A 20,790-nucleotide genomic window follows, 5' to 3' on the forward strand; every position below is an offset into this window, starting at 1 on the left:
CAATGAGATTCTTCAGTGCTAGATGCAACTAACCACTCCATGAGTGGCATATGGGCCACAGGGTGATGGCCATCAGAGTCCTTGGCTGAGCTGGGACTGGGCTCCCTGGCTTCCAGGATCTACACAACATCACCTCCGTTCAGTTCCTATTGGGATTTTTCTGTTCCTTTCTGGTTATTCCTCATTCTGTTATCTTGAGCCATTCCTGACATGATTTACACGGAGTGGAGACTTTGCTTTAGGTAAAATTTCTTGGGTGTGCTGGCTGAAGGGGGAGTCTCAGGAGTGGAACTCAGTGATGAGAGAGCTGTGGTGAGGCTGAAGGATGGGCACTCACGTGAAGCTTAGGGACAGGAGCTTACAGGTCATCACAGCTGGATGGATGGTGGGCTTAAACGATAGTGGAGAAAGTGAGGACACCTGGGGGTAGAAGAAATGTTGACAGTTAAGGTCAGCAAATGCTCCAAAAGTTTTCTCTGGAGGTATCTCAGAACCTTCTTTATATTTTATTCGGGAGCTCTCAGATGCTATAAAGCTCTTTGTTATTATAAAGCTCTATATTATTTTACTATAAAGATATGGCAATATCTTGCCATAAGGCAGCAGGCTCAAGAAGCAGGAAGAAGGTTAAGATTCTGTGAATTTGTTTCTTAGTAATGAAACAGATGACTTTGGCTTGTACCCTGAGTTGGGATGTCAAGGATGCAAAGTGGTCGATGTTTGCTTTCTCATTGACTGGTATTCTGATTCTATTGCCTTACAACTTTCACTGCTCCATAGTGAATTAGAGGCAAGTGTAGGAGGGGTCAGGATCTTGCTTTTAAAAGAAAAAAAGGCCTCTGATTACCTGGAGGAAAACACTGCTTTGAAAAAAAAAAAAAAAAAAGGACCAAAATAAAGCCATCTGGCTGCATGTGCACAGTTAACAGACTGGCCCAGGGTCTGTGCTCAGCTGTCACTCCAGGAGTGAAGTGGATGATGCTGACCCAAGCACATGTTCTGGTTGAGCTTTTGGTCAAAAGAACCATTTATTTCAGGTTTCCTGATAATATTCTGTGGCCAAGAAGCCAGATGTATGTGTGTGTGCCTGTACACTGACAGCTTCTACAGAAAATAGGCCCTGTGGAAGTTGCCTACCTATGAGATGAAAATGCAGAAATTCTGACAGCTGTGCGGTGGGATGCCAGGAGATCCAGATGCTGCCATTCAGTACTTGTTAGTGTCTCTGGGAACTTTTATGTCACCTCAGATCCTGACTGAGGTGGTCTGAGGTACAGCCAAGAATTAATATTTTCCAGGCTCCCCAGGTGATTCTGACTGCAAACAGGGCTGGGAACCCCCTAGTTATGTTGAGAATGTGCTGGGCAAGTCACTGACAGTTAATCCTGTATCACTGCTTTACCAAGGGCTGTGTTCTTTCCTGCCTGAACTTGGCCCTATTCAATGACTTTATCTGCAAATCAGGATAGCTGCTTGGGGAGGGTGAGTGAAAGTTTTGGGTTTGTGGCTTAAAGAATGGACAAATAGGCCGGGCATGGTGGCTCCTGTCTGTCATCCCAACACTTTGGGAGGCTGAGATGGGAGGATCACAGGAGTTGGAGGCTGCAGTGACCTGTGATCACACCACTGCATGCTAGCCTGGATAACAGAGTGAGACCGCATCTGAAAAAAAGAAAAGGAGTGGACAGATAAATTGAGGTGGCTGACAACTTGAGGACACTTAAATGCACTTTCCATTTCCTGACCACTGTCTTTCACTTCTGCAGGAAAATGACTGTCTCTGAATGCAGAATATCAGAGCAGAGATTCCCAAGCTTTGAACATTTGCTGTACTGTCTTGGCTTTTGCCTGTGCTGTTTTGTTTGTAGCCTGCTAAATAACTCCCTCTGACATCGCTATTTTGTAACACCCTTTGAGATATGGTGCAATATCTGGTGTATATAAACAAATGCAGGCTCAGCAGTCTCTTGGGTAGAATTTTGATTTCATTGATTTGCAGCGTTCTTTTAACATCTAAAAGGTGCCTTCTGCTACCAGTCCTGTGGGTTGTTCCCGTTATCATGATATTGGATCACGTTGTGTCCTGAAATGAGAAGGTGGGGAGATGCATGCAGATAGCTTTAGAAGTTCTCCTGATGGGCCCTTTCTAGGTAGTGACACACATTTAGAAATCTGAGAGCTTTGTTCTGTATCTAAGTTTCTTCTGTTTTAATCTTTCAGTGCACAAGGGTCTGGATCCCTGACCCTGATGAGGTATGGCGCTCAGCTGAGTTAACCAAGGACTACAAAGAAGGAGACAAGAGCCTGCAGCTCAGACTGGAAGATGAAACGGTAAGAGCGAGTCCTGGGCAGAGGGTGGGGGGAGCTCAGGAGTGCAAGGAACAGGAGTAGATAGTACATTGTGGGCTGGAGTTTTTCCTGGATATTGGAACTCCTGAGCCCTTGGATTCTTTCTTGTTGCTATTTGATGTATGTGAAAGTGCTAAGCCAGGAAGCCGCTCTATGGATGTCACACAAAAAATAAGTGCTTATTGGGGTTAGCAGCTGAGAGATCATTGGTGGTCAAGGCAGGAATCTTCTCAGTGGAGTGGAGGGAACAGGAGGTTGAGACCTCACTGGGAAGTGAGGGAGAGGAGCTGCTACAAGGGTCCCTGCAGGGCACAGTGGTTGGAGCCAGCCTGCCTGGGTTGGGATCCTGGCTCAGCCATCACTAGCTTTGTGACCTTACATCAGTTCTCAATCTTTCTGTGCCTGTTACTTCATCTGTAAAATGGGAGTGCTAGTTTATCTAGGGCTGTTTTGAGAATAAGATGGGTTAATACGTGGCAAATACTTAAAATAGTGCCTGGCACATAAGTGCTCCCTATGTGTTAGCTGCTGTAGTGAGCATTTTTTATTTTTTGACCTTCGGGCTGTTTCTTTCAAGTGGCAGACAAGGTAGTAACTGTGAAATTCTATTCCTCCTGATATGTCTGATATAGTTTACCTTCTCATGAGCCTTTTGTGACCACTGCCTCTGCAACTGTTGCATTTCACAAATAACGGATGCTCACCCTATATGCTGTGCCAGGTCCCAGGGGCAGATGGGTGAAGGCCATGCTGTTTCAGATAGCTCAGTGCTAAAGGGGAGCAGTGAACATGAATACGAAAGTGAGACAAAGTATTATGATAAATGGCAGTAGGCATGGAAGTGAGTGCAGGAGGTATAGGAGAGAAAAGGAACCCACTCTTTTTAAAGAGATGGGATCTCCCTGTGTTGCCCAGGTGGGCCTCAAACTCCTGGGCTCAAGTGATCCTCTTCCTGCCTCAGCCCCCGGAGGAGCTGGGTGGGACTCCTCTTGAGGAGAGGGGGTTTTGAGAAGGAGCTGGACATGGAAGATTCAGGGTGCAGTGACCAGGAGTAGAGTGTCCCAGGCAGGAACTGTGTGTGCCAAAGCCCTGAGACCTTGTCGTGTTCCAGGAAAGAGAAGGAGGCCAGTGCATCTGGGAGCTGTCAGGGAAGGGATGGTTGGGTGGCTTCAGCCTGAGGATGCAGGCAGAAGTAGTTCATGCAGCCTTTACCGTGGGGGAGACGACTGGGAGAAAAATAGGTTTGGAACAAAATGGTTGGTAACAAATTAAGAATCGACTTTGGGACGGATTGAGTTTGGGCTGCAGAACAGTCATTGCTTGGAGAAAAGGTTTGGGTTGGAGAGACTATTTCCTCTCTGAATGGCAACAGCACTACAAGTGTGTACCATATCCTCTGTCCTTTGATCATTTCCTGCCTATTATTGGTCTTGTCTCCTTTTCTAGATGGTTGGTGATTAACTTGTTGATTGAACATCCTACCACTAACTTCTGTTTTGTATCAACTTAAGCATACCACTTGGTAAACCTGGAACATGAGCTTGTTAGAAAACGTCTGTACCGAGGTATACATCCCTCACATTCCTCTTCCTAGTAGGCAGCATTTGCTAGCCACCTCTTGCTTTTGAGATGACAAGCACAACTCCCAACAGATGGAATTATGTTTACCATGTTGAATAACTTCCCACCCCACGCCGGGGGAAAAAAAAATGAAATTAGTCCACCCACTTGAGTGGTATATCTTCTACTCTACTCCAGCAGATTTCATTTCAGTTGATCTTTTCTAGTGGGTGGGTGTTTTTAAAAAGTTGTACAGAGGTAGTGAGGAATGATCTGCCATGTTGCTAAAACAGAGCAGATGCTCACCCACCCTGCTGAAAATGAATTTGGCCCTGCATGACTAATCCTGGCAGCTGCCCAGACCCCATCCCCTCCTTCCCCTGCTGCAAGGCCGAGCAGCATGTAATTGGAAGGGAAGCCTGGCGCTGGAGATTAGCAGCTCTCAAGAAATAATGGGCTCTGAACATCTGAGTCTGTCCAGGTTGCTCATGGGCAGTGGCTTGTCCACGGCTAGCTCTGAGCTATCATTACGAGTGACTTGGCGGAGCTGTGGACTAGAGGCCAGGAGCACAGAAATTACGTGGCCAGACTTTGAATGCTTGCAGAGAGTCTCCTCTGAAGCTGAAATTATCCATGGTGTACTATGCTGGCTGGAAAATCTGCCCCAGCAGCCTCTTCCAACCAACCTCGTGCATCCTCCCTCCTCCTGAAGTTCAGTAGTGTGGGTGTCACTGCATCAGCAAAGGATTAACATCAGTTAGATTCTCTTCCAGAAAGACAATGATGTTCCTGACCTCTAACTTATAATAGGACCTTCTGCCTACTTGCTAACTTGTCCCCTCTTCAAGACAGTCAAGCTTCTATCTGTGCCTCTAAAAGATTTTTTCATTCTTTCTTTTGCTCATCCATGCATTCATTCATTTCTATCGTAGTAAAATATATGTAGCATAAAATTTACCATGCTAACCATTTTTAAGTGTAAAATTCAGTGGCAGTCAGCAGCAACTCAGTGGTATTCACATTGTGTAACCATCACCACTATCCTTCTTCAGAACTCTTCCTCTTATACAACTGAAACTTGGTCCCCCTTAAACACCAACTTCCCAATCTCTTCTCCCCTCACAGCACCTGGAAAACTCCATTCTACTTTCTGAGTTTGATGATCCCAGGTACCTCATAGAAGTGGAATCATACAGTATTTGTCCTTTTGTGTCTGTCTTATTTCACCTGGCATAATATGTTTCATATTGAAGTCAACAAGATGATAAACTTCTTGGGGGAATAGCATCTTTTTCTCCCCAGAGCCGTGATGGGTACAAGATATCTAGGCATGCCAACTCTTAGCACAAGACTGTTTTTAGAGTGGATCAGGCTTTCAGGGGATGCGGAACTTGGTGATGAGGTAGCTTCTGCATGCTCTGCTTGGAGCACCTCTGTGCAGGCCAGGCCTTCTCTCTCTTGGCCCCACCTGCCTTTCTGACTGCTTGACTCCTGCCCTCTAGTGTCAGGGAAAACTCTCCTTGTTTCCATGGTTTTTAATTTAAATTTCATTTTTCAGCTGAGTTTGTATCTACTATCTATCACCCACCTTGATGATGAGTACTCCCTCTGGGCAAGGCCCTGATCTAGCATTCATGAATGAGAGGAAGACAGGGGAGCATGTGAGCTTTTCAAAGACGAACAAACTCCACCGTCTCAGTATTTCCAAGCCCACCCTGACATTTGGAGGGCCAGAGCAAGAGAATGTAACCCTACATCTGTTTAAAGTATATTTTATCAAATTATTTAAATCTCATGTTTTTAATTAAAAACATTTTTGAACATTTACTGTTTTAAAAATATAGTTGCAATTCTATTCAGTCTCTATCCAGCTGCCAATATGTAGAATCACTATCTTGGTTTGGGCATGTTATACCTGCACATATGTGTAAACACATGAGTAGTATAAATTGTTCAGTATTTCAAAGCATTCCTCCTCTGTCATGTTGCAGGGGTTGCAAATACTTAGCACCCCTGGAACCATGACAAGAGCACATGGAGAAGCAAGGACTTGGACCCTCAGCCCAATTAGAAAATGATAATCCATTATGAAAGGATCTTTTGCATGGGCTATCTGAAAGGAAAGATAATGAGTTTGTCCTCCCTCTTACTTAAGCATCTTTGCTGCCTGATTCTTCCCCACACTCCAAAGCACCAGTACTGGCATTGTTTCTCCAGTACTGGCAGTGTTTTAACCCATGAACCTCAAGGCAACTGGGCACTGTTGTCTTGTTTCAAGAACACAGGACAAGGTGTGGAGAAGTGTTTCTCTGGGGCCTGAAGGTGTTAGGCACCAGAGCGGTGTTGAGCATTTCAGGTCATGCTGTGTCAGCACTGAATGTTGATCCCAAGGACGGAGGCACACCATATGTTCTTTAGTAATTTATATTATGTGATATTTAATGCCCTCTGCAACACAGTGTCAGGGAAGGGGTCCCTCTTGCTTGTGTCTAAGGATGGTACTGAACATATCAAGACATTATAGCAAGGTCCTATCAAACATGGTTCCTCATGTCAAGAAGCTATAGTCTCACAGAACCACTAGGACTATTGTCCTTGCATATTGGTGCACTCAGACTCATATACCTTGAGAATGCAGAGCACTTGTCTACTCAGTGCAGCTTAAATGCCTGCTGTGCACACATCTGGCAAAACCAGAGAGCTCAGAATGTCTGAGGGATACCCTTCTGAAACCAGCAAGGCTTCTTAGTAGAGGTAGAGTTGGATTACTTCTTTTAGCTGGCCATTTTAGTTCTTATCATAATGCTGGTTTTTGGGTCTCCTAATAATTTTTATTTTTATCTTTATCTTGCTTTCAATTGCTCAGTTATCATGGTTATACTGTACATACACAAAATGTTTTAGCATAAAATATAATGTATATAATTATCTACTGGTAATATTGCTACCACTGTAATTAGTCATCTTGTCTAAAGAGTCAAAGTGTAAAAAAAATTATGGTAAAATACACATAATGACTCAACATTTTCACCATGTTTAAGTGTACTATTCAGTGGCGTTAAGTATATTCACAGTGTTGTGCAAGCATCACCACCGTCTGCAGATAAGTACTCTTGAAGCTCTTTCTAATTTATTGTCATTGACCTATTTTTCCTGCGAATTTTTTCCCCGCTAATTTTTTACCCGTAGGTTAGGATGCTTTGCCCAGCTGCTTCAGATTGGAGATGAGTGGGGCAGCAATTTGCGCCCCTGTCTCGAACATTTGGCAATGTCTGGGCACATTTTTCGTTGTCACAACTGTCAGGAGGAGGATTTGCTACTGGCATCTAGTGGAATGCTTCTAAGTGCTCTGTAATGCACAAGGTGGCACCCCCACAACAGAGAACTATCCAGCCGCAGATGTTAACAGTGACAAGGTTGAGAAACTCAGGTTTAAGCCCATTGGGAAAGTGGTCTGGTCTGTTCATTGCTGAAGTACACCAAGTTAGGAGTTAAACTGGGTCTCCATAGTTCCGACAGAATGTGTAAGCAGTGCAATAAATTGAAGTCAAAAGATTAACTTTGACTCCGTATTTTTATGCTGCTGTAATCTTGTTTATAATTCAAACTTCTTAATTGTGTGTTGACCAGGCAGTTTATCAGTAGCTTTTCATTTATAGACTTTTCTTCTTTTAATTACTTGCATCACTGTTCATTCATCATTCATTCATTAAAAATTATTATTGAGCAATTATGTGCCAGAGTCTGATTATACAACAGTAAAAATGACATATCTATATCTTTATGAAGTTTTCCATCCAACTTACAATGAAAATATACAATATAGGGTTTAGAATATGAAAAACTCAATTTCAAGAATCTGGAGAAGGAGAATTTCAAGAATCAATTAAGGAGAATAAGCTTTCTGGGGACTGGAGAAGATGGCGGTAAAACTTAAACACAGGACTGTTAGAGAATGAGACACAGCAGAACAGTCATTAAATGTTTGTGGTTTTTTGTGCTTGTCTAGGACATAGCATAAAACAACCTTTTAATGAATATTAAATGAACCTAGAGCCACATGCTTGCTACTATAGTGAGGGTAAGTGGACTTCAGCTTTGAGGCTTCCTCTTACCTGGGAATAGAGTTTCCTGAACATTGTTTTTCTTCTAGGATAGCTGTTGTAATTTCACAAATGAGAAAACCCCTGCACCCATGCACCTAAGTTAGAAACGTTCAGCCAATGAAGTTGGAAGGACCCTTGAAGATTGCTGAAACTAGGCTTCCCATCTTACAATTAGGGAAACTGAGGTTCCTGGAAGTCAAGTGATGGGCTCAAGGCCTTGCAGAACTTGGGTTCATTTTTTCTCAACTTTGGCTGTGCATTAGAAACCCCTGGGGAACTTAAAAGGCAAAGCCTAGGTTTCAGCCTGACTAATTAAATCAAAATCTTGGGATAGGATGTAGGTTATCGTTCTTAAAAGCTCTCCCAGGGATTCTAGTGTCCTGGGAGGGTTGAGAGCCGCTGCTTTATTTGATGGACCAGGACTTGAATACAGGGGTTAACTCCTTTTCGGTGCCATTTCCACCTCTGGGTCAACACCAACTGCTTGCCAGTTGGTAACCCTGTTTTTACTAGCATATCTTTTTTTCTAGATCTTCTGGTTCCATGGGTAGATAATAAAAGCCAATTCTTTCTCCTCTTCTGTCCACTGTATGATTATTATTAGTTCCAAATATTTGGGAGTGTCATTCAAAGACGTTTTTATGATTATACCATCTTGCTGTTGTACTATGTAACACAGACATAGATTGAGGTATGGGAGAAGTTATCAGTGAATCAGACATTTCACTAAACTAATATTTTTTGAGCACCTACTAAGTAGTATAGAATCATAGGCCCACAGGGCTTAGAACAGTCTAGGCCAGCACTGCCAATAGAATATTAGCTGTGGTGAAATGTTCTGTATCTCAGTTGTTTAATGTGGCAGTCACTAGCTACATGTAGTTATTGGACCCTTAAAATGTGATGTGAAAGAAAATAAACTCTTAGAAGCCAGGATCGTGGTGGCTCACACCTGTAATCTCACACTTTGGGAGGCCAAGGTAGGTGGATCACCTGAGAGTTCTAGGCCAGCCTGGGCAACATGGCGAAACTCCGTCTCTACCAAAAATACAAAAATAAGCCAAGTGTGGTGGTACATACCTGTAGTCTGAGCTACTCGGGAGATTGAGGCAGGAGGATTGCTTGAGCTCAGGAGGTGGAGGTTGCAGCAAGTCAAGATTGTATCACTGCACTCCAGCCTGGGCAATAGAGCAAGACTCTGTCTCAAAAAGAAAAACTCTCAGGACCCCAAACTCACTGGGCCAAAGGGAGATTTAAGCTTGGGAACTGAGTCACGCAATACTGCTTTTCTTCTTTTCCCAAACAGCTGTAATTTTGCAGCCCTGTGTCATAGCCTCATCTGTAAGCTGTGCTCCCACAATGATAGAAGACCACATTATCTCCCCAGGTGGCTTTCCTCACAAATTGCTTACAAGGAAATTTCTTGAGTCCCTAAATCTTCCAGGGTACATATCACTCCTATAAACTAGGCCTACAAAACTGAGTTCTGTGGACTCTCACCATGACAATGTCAATTACCAGCTTATCTTCACAGGTACAGCGCAAGGACAAGACCAGAAATCATCCCTCTGCCTACTCTGAGACAAATGCACAATGGACTTTTTCATTTTCTCTCTTTTCACATGTAAAATATGGATTTACTGAGGCTCATCAGAGCCTCACAAGAGTGTAACCATTTGTCTCACTGCTTACCCTCCTTCTCCCTCCCTTTTTTCCCCTTCTGCTTGCTCTTTCCCCTTTAAATACTGAAGTTCCCAACCCCCCTTGAAGTTTCCAAACCCCCCGGACAAAGCATAGGCTGCAGATGCTCATGAATCTTATATTTTTCCCTGCCTGCATCCTCAGCCTTGGCTAGACAAACCTCTGTTAATCGAGACCTGCCTCAGTCACTTTGTGTTAACAGTGGCTAGTGTGACTGAGAAACTAAGGTTTCAGTTGAATTTAATTTTATTAATTTCACTGAAATAGCCACATAGGGCTAGGAGCTACCCTCCTGGAGAGCTCAGGTATAGACCAGTTCCTACTCTAGGCCTCCTGCCACTCACACTTGTCTAGTCCTGCTTGTCAGACTGGGACCAATTGGGGACCTCCATCTGTTCCTGATTCCCGGCTCCTAGTTGCAGAAAGGAGCCAAGGTCCACTCTGAGTGGTGACAAAGCATTAATTTTGTGATAAGTGTTAACATTTAGCCTCCTTTTCACCTCTAAAGGCCCAGTTAATATGGAGTGGATGGAATCTTTTGTGCCAGAAAGTTCATGGCCCCGATCACTGTCATAAACACTTAGATGTCAAATAAAACCATGTTAGCGGTAAATGCCAGACACTAGCAGCAGTATTAGAATCAGATTCCTGTTATAGGAAAAAATCTGTTGTCAAGTCTCTCACTCCTTCCTTCCCTCTGGATGTGCACACACCCCAGAATCTGCAGCTTTGGCTGCTGAGCTTGCAGCCCCTCTTTGCTGCTGCTCTGGGCATTTTTACTCCTGATCAGTTTTACTGAAACCAATACCACTGCTTTATTTGTCGATGGTTTTCACAAAACTGCATGTGTGTTTGCCTCCACATGCTTGGGGGAAGAGTCTTTTTTAAAAAAATATTTTTATTGCCATAGGTTTTTGGGGAACAGGTAGTATTTGGTTAGGTGAGTAAGTTCTTTAGTGGTGATTTGTGAGATTTGGTGCACCCATCTCCCAAGCAGTATACACTGAACCCAATTTTGTAGTCTTTTATCCCTCACCCCTTTTCCTCTAAGTCCCCAAAGTCCATTGTATCATTTTTATGCCTTCGCATCCTCATAGCTTAGCTCCTGCTTATGAGTGAGAACATGCAATATTTGGTTTTCCATTCCTGAGTTACTTAGAATCTCCAATCCCATCTAGGTTGCTGCTAATGCCATTAAGTCATTCCTTTTTATGGCTGAGTAATAATTCCATTATATATATATAAACATATATAAATATGTATATAAAGTATATAAAAAACATATACACACGCACACACATATATATATACACACCACAATTTCTTTATCCACTCATTGATTTGATAGACATTTGAGTTGGTTCCAAATTTTGGAATTGTGAATTGTGCTGCGATAAACATGCATGAGCAAGTATCTTTTTCATGTAATGACTCTTTTCCTCTGGGTAGATATACAGTAGTGGGATTGCTAGATCAAATGGTAGTTCTACTTTTAGTTCTTTAAGGAATCTATACGCTATTTTCCATAATGGTTGTATTAGTTTCCATTCTTGGGGGGAGAGTTGAAGAGATTCATCTGAGAATCGAGAGGAGGCCAGCATTTCTGCCTCAGGAGTTGAAGCCGTTGGGCTCAGGTCCCGGCTTTCTAATCTGAAAGAGGAGTGGCTGAGTGAGATGAGCTCTGTGGCTCTGCACCTGGCAGTCCCTGTGCTGCCTGCTGAGCTGGGTGCAGAGCCCGGAAGAGGAGGGCAGCTGTGCTCCCTCAGGTCTGGGGACATCTCCACCAAGGTGTCTTTGGGATGCTTTGTGAGGAGGGAGGTCTGATTAGAATCCTGGTGATACCACTAACAGTGGATGAAGAAGGCTGCCAACTCTAGAATTGAATGAAATAAAAATCAGCACTCTGACATTCTCCATTTCCCCCTGTTCCCACCTTGTGGAAATTTGTCTGCGTCATCTACGTGATAGTTAATGGTTCACTGGTTTCCTGTATAGACAAAGTTTAATATAAATAAAAAACCTTTTCACAAAAAAGAGCCTTGATTAATATGAAGAAAAAAACAGGGAACTGTATAAAGGAAATCCCACTAACAGAGATAACCAATGATATTTTGCATGGTCATTCATCTAGGCTTTAGTACATTTTTAAATAAAGGGAATCCTCTTACACACTTTATTCCTATAGCATACTTTTTTTTTTTTTTTTTTTTTTAATTCAGAAGAATGCTATGAGCAGCTGCCTGACTGTCCCTGTAGTTTTTCTTTCACTGTCTATAGCTTCAATGAGAACATATCTTGGCTCACTTGTGAAATTATTTCATGAGACCAAGGAAGAAGAGTTCATCAATGAAAAAATTCTGATTTAGGTGTTGCCTGCTAAGATATAAACCTCCAGAGATAAACCAATCTGTTCCCACAAGTGGTGCACCTGTTTGTCTACCCTCTTCCTTGTTAGGGTCTTATCAGTCTGATAATATAGCTGATAATCTTTTACTTGCATCTCTTTGGTTACTGATTAAGTTGAATAGTTTTTCATCTGTTCGTGTGTTATTTTGTGATTTGTATTCTAGGTACAATTTTCTGTTGGGGTGTTGGTTTTCTTTTGGATTTCTTATAACTCTTTGTATATTAAGATTAGGAATTCCATCATATAATGCAGAACCCCTGTCCCCTTTTCCCTTTTCCCATTTGACTTTGCAAATGGTAGGTTTTATGATAGGTTTAAAGTTTTAAATTACGGTCAAATTTATGAATATTTTCCTACATGTTTTTGGCTTTTACATAATTCTTCAAAAGTTCTTCCTTCCAAAACTTACACAAATATTTGCCCAGTTAAAAAATTTTTTTTTTTATGTTTGTTCTATCTAAACTTATTTTGGCAAGAGAGAATAAGAATAAGAATACTGGCCTTTTTTTTTCCCTAAATGGCTAGCTAATTTACTTACCAATACTACTTGAAAAGATCCTTTTAACCTTTTATTTGCAATTTAACATTATAACATACAAATTTTCTCTATGTGCTTGTGTTTCTTCCTGTATCTACTACACTTGATTTATCTCCCTATCTTAGCATTTTCATTGCTGGGTTTATTAATATACCTTAAGATTTGATAACCAAGTCCCTCTAAAAATGGGGTGGGAGGAACATTGATATTTATATTATCTTAAAAATTGACTGTTACCCCAGTAAATGAGTCTGTGTCCATGGGATTTCCTAAAAGGTTTATGTAAAATAGAAATTCTTAAAATATGATCTAAAAGTCACCTGTATCAGAATAACTTGGGAATGTATTTTAAATTTCAGGTTCCTGAACCCTGCCTCAGAATTCCTGATAAGTAAGTTGGGCTCAGGAAACTTTTTATAAGCATCCCAGAAGATTTTTAAGAACAGTATAAGAATCTTAGCACTCAGATAAAACATGGTGAGCAGCAGCCAAGTTCCTCCTGTTTAAATGCTTAAAAACATCCCACGACCTTCTTATAAACTACCCATGTAGATGTACATGTGTGCATACAGGTACTGAGAGTTACAAATGTATCCTGTCAATGAACATTTTTGAGTACTTAATGTTGTCCAAGTGCTAGGAATACAAGGATAACACCTCGCATCTGAGATTTGACCTTAAAATGTGTAATCCTACTCCCTGGTTATGCATATATATATATATCAAACTCCTAATATATTTTAGGTGAAAGCAAAATCACTGCCCTAAACGAACTTGCAGTTAGTTGGGGAGAAATATATGCACAAATGGTTCAACTTGAGGTCGCTTATAGAGGGCAGTTCATCAGATACAAGATGATCCAAATAAAAATGGTGTTGGTCAATGGGGGAGAGTATATGAAGCACCAGCAATAAATGGGGACCAATCAAGGCAGTTTTTCTAGATGGAGGGAAAGAACAGCACTCCAATTGCAACTGAAATTAAAGAGTCAGTATTTTTCCCTTAAGAAGCAATAGAACACTCTCTTAGAACTGGTTATGTTTCCTGAGCTCTGTGTGTCAGTCTTCTATCTTAATATCGTGGGGTTATGTTACCAGCAAATTTTCCATCTGGACTGGTCTCCCATGGGAACACAAGTATTTTGTTCAGCTTGTCTTTCTTTAAAACATTATTTATCTTCATTACTTACTATCATGTTAAGATGGTGATTCCAGCTAAGAAGACAGGACATTGAATACAGACTTAATGCTTCATAACCATCTTTTTGTGTCTGCTACTTGCATGTCCTTAGATTCTGGAATACCCAATTGACGTACAACGCAACCAGCTGCCCTTCTTACGGAATCCAGATATCTTGGTGGGAGAAAATGACCTGACTGCCCTTAGCTATCTTCATGAGCCTGCAGTTTTGCATAATTTGAAGGTCCGTTTCCTGGAGTCCAACCATATCTACACTTACTGTGGTAAGTGGGGGGCATCTGTTGGCTGCATGTGTTGGAAAGTGCTTACTAGCTTTAGACTTGCTCAACTCAAATGCTTAGGAGTCCTCATTTCACTCTCATTTGTAAGTACCTCTCCTCTGAAACCCTTGAAAGGTTTGCAATCAGTGAATGTGGCTTAATTAGGCTGCCCCAGTCTCTGTGGGATGATTGGTGTTAATCATGGATCAACCAGGGAAGAAATGGGTCACACCATGTGGTGCGACTGGCTTAGCTCAGTCCTTGGAGTCCTGGGAGAGGAGTAAGCATAGCATCGTGCCTGAGCTAGGTGCCTGCTCTCAGCACCAAACCCTTGTTTTGTTTTGCCTTGTTTTATTTTCTGCTTGAAAAGCCTGCTTTTCTGTGATCTCACTTGCCTCTGTTTGTACTGACATAACACCCAATGAGTATTTGTCAAATTAGTGAGCAAAATGCATAACATACTTAAACAGTCCTGAAATTGTATTTGATTTTCTTAAAACTTCTCCTTTCCTATATTGCAAATTCTGTTCTCTCTCTCTTTTTAAAGAGTATTGCTAAGTGGCATAGCGAAAATAGAACCCTACAAACCGTTGTTTGAGAGGCAAATTGGGGATCTGGGTGGGGATTCCGGCTGCAGGGCTTTGTGGGAGTCGCTCCTTTGTGGTCTTGTCCTGGGTGGGAACGCCTGGCACGTTCCCTCTGGTCTTGCTCATCGTCATAAGTGACACCTTGGGCACTCAGGGTTTTTCACTTTTATATTCCACCTTGGTTTGGAATTCGTAGTTTTAGCTACTAAGTTAGTTTTTCTTCCAGATTTCAGGAGCTGTCAATAGCAGGCTGATTCCAGTGCTTGAGAGCTGTGGTTTCCCAAAAGCTCCTTCACTCCAACTGCTGGTGGGAGTTTTATTTGAAACAAATTGACAATTATCAGAGCCTTTAATAAGATATTTACTTCAAAAAGAAGACTTTTAAAATTCGACTCCTATTTTAGGAGAAAAAGATAAGTGACCATCAGGTTCTGTTTTTAAAGGAATCCCCTCTAAGATGTCCTAGTGTCTATATGTATTTATCCAAATGGATCTTGACTCCTCCCGTTCAAGCTGTTCAGAGTGACTGAATGGCACAGAAGTCTGAGTCATCCAGGAAGCACTAGATGCTGCTCTGGAGGGGCCAGGATGTTTAAGGAAAACACGTGACTTCGGAGTGTGATACGGAATGTGAATTGCATGCTACATGAGTTAGAATCTTACAGAACTCTAATAACAAGCAGAACCTGTGAGGCTGTTCCTAAGAGGATTCTCCAAGTGATTAGTCACATTAGTGGAATTTATCAGGGTTCTGGGCCTTGTATTTTGGTCTTTTCAGGCAAACTTCTGTCAAGAGGACTTGAGTGTCTTTTTTACCCCTGGCCCTTTCTCCTTTATGTGGAATAATCTGGTTTATTACACTTCGCGTTCATAGCGTCTCTTTTCAGACACCAGAAGGGAGCACAATGTTGGAGACTTCCCATCTTAGCAGCCGCCCTTTCATCGCCTTCTCCTTCCCAAGTGACTAGAAAAGCTTCTGGTTTTTGTACCTCAGTCAATGGGTCTTCTGACATCCAGAATGTGATCTGATGGAAAAGAAAAAAGCATATCTCTGTCTTGTCTGAAAGATCAAATTCACACTTTTTTCTTTCTATAGGCTCAAATAACAACCTGCCTCACCCATTCATAAAAGATTATCTGAACCTTATAGCATTTCCTGATTTCTCAATCGACACGTATTTACTGAGTCCATCATTGCAGTGTATTCTTTAGGGGACACAAGGTGTAAGGGAAAAAAGTTGAGATGTGGTATAATAAAAAATAGCAAACATGCAGTGCTTACTATACAAGGCACTGGTCTTAAGTGTTCTTTTTTTTTTTTTTTTTAAGACAGGGCCTCACTCTGTCATCCAGGCTGGAGTACAGTGGTGCCATCATAGCTCACTGCAGTCTTAGACTCCTGGGCTTAAGCATTCCTCTCAGCCTCCTCGAGTAGCTGGGACTATAGGCCCATGCTACCATGCCCAGCTAGTACTTTTTTGTAGAGAAGAAGTCTCACTGTGTTAACCAGGCTGGTCTCGAACTCCTGGCCTCAAATGATCCTCCTGCCTCAGCATCCCAAAGTGCTGGGATTAGAGGCATGAGCCACCATGCCTGGCATTTTCCCTTGCACCATGCGTCGTTTTTCCTTAGGATGTCCCAGATAAATGCAGTTGTTATCTCCATTTTATATAACAGTTGAGGAAACTGAGGTACTGAGAAGTAATTGCCAAAAATAACATAGTTGGCTGAGCCAAGATTAGATCTCAAGATAGGTGAATTGTATTCTCTGTTCACAAGTTATTTGTATATTAGTTAAGATAACCAATATACAAATGAGAAAATGTATAATCCTTTCCCAGATTTTAGTTCCGAGATGGATTTTTAAGTCTCTCTAATATACACTGGTAGAATTTAATATCCTCTTCTCTCTGATCCTGGAACACTTTGCGCATGTCTATTTTATGAACTCAATTTTAGCATTTGTGTGTGTGTATGTGTGTACGCGTGTATGCTTATTCCAGGTTGTAGGGTATTTGGAGACCTGAAGCACACAAATGAGCCTTGATTGAGCTGATTGATTGGTTAAGACTGGTTCTGCTGCCCTCTCATTCTTTGGTTTTTGGCGTGTGTATGAATGGGTGGTTGCCTTGAGCTGATGCTAGGTGTCTGCTGTGCTGTCGGAATCTGACCACCTTGTCTGTTTGCAGGTATTGTACTTGTTGCCATTAATCCTTATGAACAGTTGCCAATCTATGGACAAGATGTCATCTATGCCTACAGTGGCCAAAACATGGGAGACATGGACCCCCACATCTTTGCTGTGGCAGAAGAAGCCTACAAGCAGATGGCCAGGTGAGAATGTCCTCAGCCCAGAAGTCCTCCTCAGTAGTCAGTGAGCAGGAAGGGGAGTTTTTACCTTCCTCTGCAGCTGATGCTTACAATGAGTTAGTGAGACTGGGATTGAGGGAAACATCTTGGAAACAAAGCAGCCCAAATTCTATTACTTACCTCATTTCCTCATGCCTTTATCTTATTCTTCTGAACTTGAACATAGACTTGGAGAGCAGTGACTCTTTAGACTTATTTCACTTTTTTGAGCAATGGAATAAATCTCTTGCATTTCATCTCTCTTTGACTTCCTTTTGGCCCCTTTTCCTCCCTTCATGGTATAATATAATTCATTTGATAGCATCTCCATTCACCTACCCCAGCCTGATCTACAGCTAGTCTCACTGAAGACTCCCTTTTGAAGAAACCAAGACTCCTTGACAACTTCTTGAGATGCCAAGCACTGGAGGGCAGAAACTGAAGTTTCAAACTGGCAGCTGTGCATAGTGGTTTGGGGTTTTTAGCCTGGAAGTGGAGCTCTGTTTAGGTATTTAAGTAGATCTTCTCCTTATTGCCGTTATTCTTTTCACTCTGAAAAATAGCAGGTCTGTTTGTCAGAAAATGGGTTGGGTGATGGGCTATAACTTCAGCATAAAGTAGGGAGAGAGAGCTTTATCAGTGTTTTGGGGGAAATGCAGTTCTCAGTTAATGCTAAAATGCTAGATTCTTTCAGCCAAGTTTTTCTCGTCACCTCTAGAGAACATTTTGTGGAGCTGGCAACATATAGCAAAGTCTTTTTGGAGAAGGAAAGCTATTTAGATTAACTTAGTAAAAGGAGTTAGTGATTTTTATAGGGGGAGAATCCCATTCTAGGTGGTCTGTGCTTCAGTGGATTGCAGGGTATCATTTTCATCCCAGCGAAAGTTTCCATGAGGGAAGACTTTTATGGGCGTCCATGCAGATTTATAGTGCTTTATTGCTGGCTGTAGAGATCAGTATATAAAAGGTCTGCTTCATTATAGATACTCAGTGATGTAATCAAAATAAGCACTGATTGGAGAGCTGAAAAATCTAATAGAATGATCTGTAACTATTTCTCCAAAGAGTGGAGCTAAAATTATTGCAACCTTTGACTTTTCTCTAAAACCAAATGAAAGACCACACACTATCTTAATCTGCTATCAGGGCTCAAGTGGAAGTCCCTTAGCTTGGCAACTCATTGACGTGCACCTCCTACTCAATTGTGTGTGGTTCAGAAGATTGTGTGGAGAGAAGAATGAGCATTAGCATGTTGCACAGTATGCAGCCTATGCATGAGTTTCTGTTGGAGGCCATGGGTATGGCACAGAGGAGGGAGGCCTGGGAACTGAACGGATTCTGTGCTTTGGAAGAATCTATTCACCCGAGTCTACATGCACTTCATGTGAGAACGGCAACACTCTTTCCTCCTTTAGAAGATGGTTTATTTATGGTTCTGAAACAGAAGGTGGGTGTGGCTTGGTTCTTACCATGCTCTACCATGCCAACAGCTCTGAAAACTCTCTAAGATTTGTCCTGTCATGACTGGCCTTCACATTTGGTTGCTTTCATCCCATTCTCTTAGCCATTGCACTTATGCATGTCAGAAGTTTCCATTCTTCATCAAAGCTGCTTATGGACCACTGTAGGCTTGGGAATCTTTTAGCTTTCCATCCTGAGGAATCTTCTAGCTTTATCCAGCCTACAGACCCTCTTGACAAGATTCCTGTGTTCTTCCCTGCAATGCCTGAAGCTGAGTCCATGGTTATCCTACACTTGGGTTATTTCACTTGCTTGGGACCTTTGCACCCATTATGGGGAAGGGGATGTGTGGGAGTCTGGGGTGATAGTGGTGATACGGTCTTGCCCTAGGGCAATGAATTTAACAGTAGAGAGTTTGGATGTTAAAGCTGAACTGGGATCGCTTCCTTAAGGATTTTTTTTAAGGTTTTTAAAGTTTATACTTGTTTTACCACTGGGTCCCTAATTTTGCTGAAGTTCTTGTGCAATTTTTGCTTATGAACATACATTAGAAGTAGGAAGACCAGCACATGTGGCCACAGGGGAGAGTTTTTTTGTTTTTTGTTTTTTTTTCTTTTTTGATATGGAGTTTTGCTCTTTCACTCAGGCTGGAGTGAAGTGGTATGATATCAGCTCACTGCAGCCTCTGCCCCCCGGGTTCAAGCAATTCTCCTGCCTCAGCCTCCTGAGTAACTGGGATTATAGGCGCGGGTAACCACACCTGGCTAATATTTGTATTTTTAGTAGAGATGGGGTTTCATCATGTTGGCCAGGCTGGTCTCGAACTTCTGACCTCAGGTAATCCACCCACCTCAGCCTCTCAAAGTGTTAGGATTACAGGCGTGAGCCACCACGGCCATCCGAGAGCTATTTTTGAATTAGTTCTGTTGTCAGCAGCTCAGGGTTTCTGTTATTGATCTGAGAGGTACATTGGAAGCCTCAGCAGAATCTGTTGAGCCAAGAAATAAGGGTGACCCATTGGTTAGATGCAGGACAAGTTTTTGCTGTATTTCCTGTATGGGCCTTCTCTATCAGTTTTGAATACTAGAACACATTCATTCAACAGTACCTGTCAACTGTGTTGTGCTTTTTCTGACTCATCAGTAGTCATTGAAATAATTATGTGGTTCAAGTAGCCATAGGCTAGCACAGTGTACTTTGAATTTGAGCCTTCCTAACAGCTGGGTGAAATGAAAGGTGTAAGAAACTAACATTAATAGTTTTCAGTCTTTGGAGATTACAGCTCAGGTGGCCTTGGACTCAGTGATTCTCTTCATTCACCGGGGACTCGATTTTCTTTCTTGATGTGGCTCACACAGAGACTCTTGATGCTTTGAGTGGGTGGGGAGACTCTGTGAGAGCATGAGGGGCTAAGTATAGATCTTTATTCCCCCTCACACACACCCACCCACCAAGAGTTCCAGGAGAGAACTGCTAGTGCTTGGAGGAAAGTTAGAGGAGATATCAGTAAGAGAAGAGAATCGAATCGTTTCACTGGCCCTATCTCTGTCATATTTACCAAGTCTGGGCTTGAGGGTGAATACAGATTCACAGTGAAGAAAAAGGGGGTGTTAAAATCCTATGAAACATCAATCTGTCCACTGCATGAGAATCCTGTGAGGAAGGGGCTGACCTCCACTGCTTAGCTCTGTGCTTTCTACTCCTCCTTCCCCGTCTGAGACCCAGAAGGCCCACTCCCTCATTTTACTTTCCTCAACTTCAGCCTCAGGTCTTCCATCAAATCATTATCAGCAGATGTTTGTAAAGTATCAGTTATTCGATAGGCTGAATACTGGCCACTAGGAAATGTAAGACCTCACCCTGCTTCTTAAGGGCCTCACTGTCTGATGGGAGAGAGAAGACATACGTAGGCCAAGAAGCCTATAACTGCAGGAAGTATAAATAGAAACTGTGCCACGGTGTCATTTAAATTGAGTTTGAAGATCTAATGTCACAGATCGTCCAAGAAAACTAGGATTTTTAGCTGGGTCTTGATGAATTGGTAGGATGCATAGAGTGAGAAGAGGGCCTCTAGGTGGATGGAGTAGTGGACCATGACCTCAGAAGTGGTGCATCAAAAGGTATCACAAAACCTCAAGATACTGCCTTACACTAGGATGTCTACAATCAAAGATACGATAACTAGTGTTGGCAAGGATGAATTCTCACACACTGCTAGTGGGAATGTAAATTGTTGCAACTGCTGTGGCAAATAGTCTGATGGTTTTTCAAA

At 42.2% G+C, this 20,790-nt stretch overlaps 1 protein-coding gene across 4 annotated transcripts in view; it reads left to right on the top strand.

The window, feature by feature from the left end:
- LOC105489400 (myosin VB) overlaps positions 1 to 20,790 on the top strand; it is a 389,540-nt gene that overhangs the window by 146,163 nt on the left and 222,587 nt on the right. For all 4 annotated transcript variants that reach the window (XM_011754158.3, XM_011754162.3, XM_011754161.3 and 1 more), the window contains exons 2-4: positions 2,221 to 2,331; positions 13,953 to 14,124; positions 16,898 to 17,042. In XM_011754158.3, the coding sequence (XP_011752460.2) occupies positions 2,221 to 2,331; positions 13,953 to 14,124; positions 16,898 to 17,042 (428 nt within the window). The remainder of the gene's footprint in view (positions 1 to 2,220; positions 2,332 to 13,952; positions 14,125 to 16,897; positions 17,043 to 20,790) is intronic.

Source organism: Macaca nemestrina, chromosome 19 (genome assembly GCF_043159975.1).
Source record: "Macaca nemestrina isolate mMacNem1 chromosome 19, mMacNem.hap1, whole genome shotgun sequence".
Lineage (NCBI taxonomy): Eukaryota > Metazoa > Chordata > Mammalia > Primates > Cercopithecidae > Macaca > Macaca nemestrina.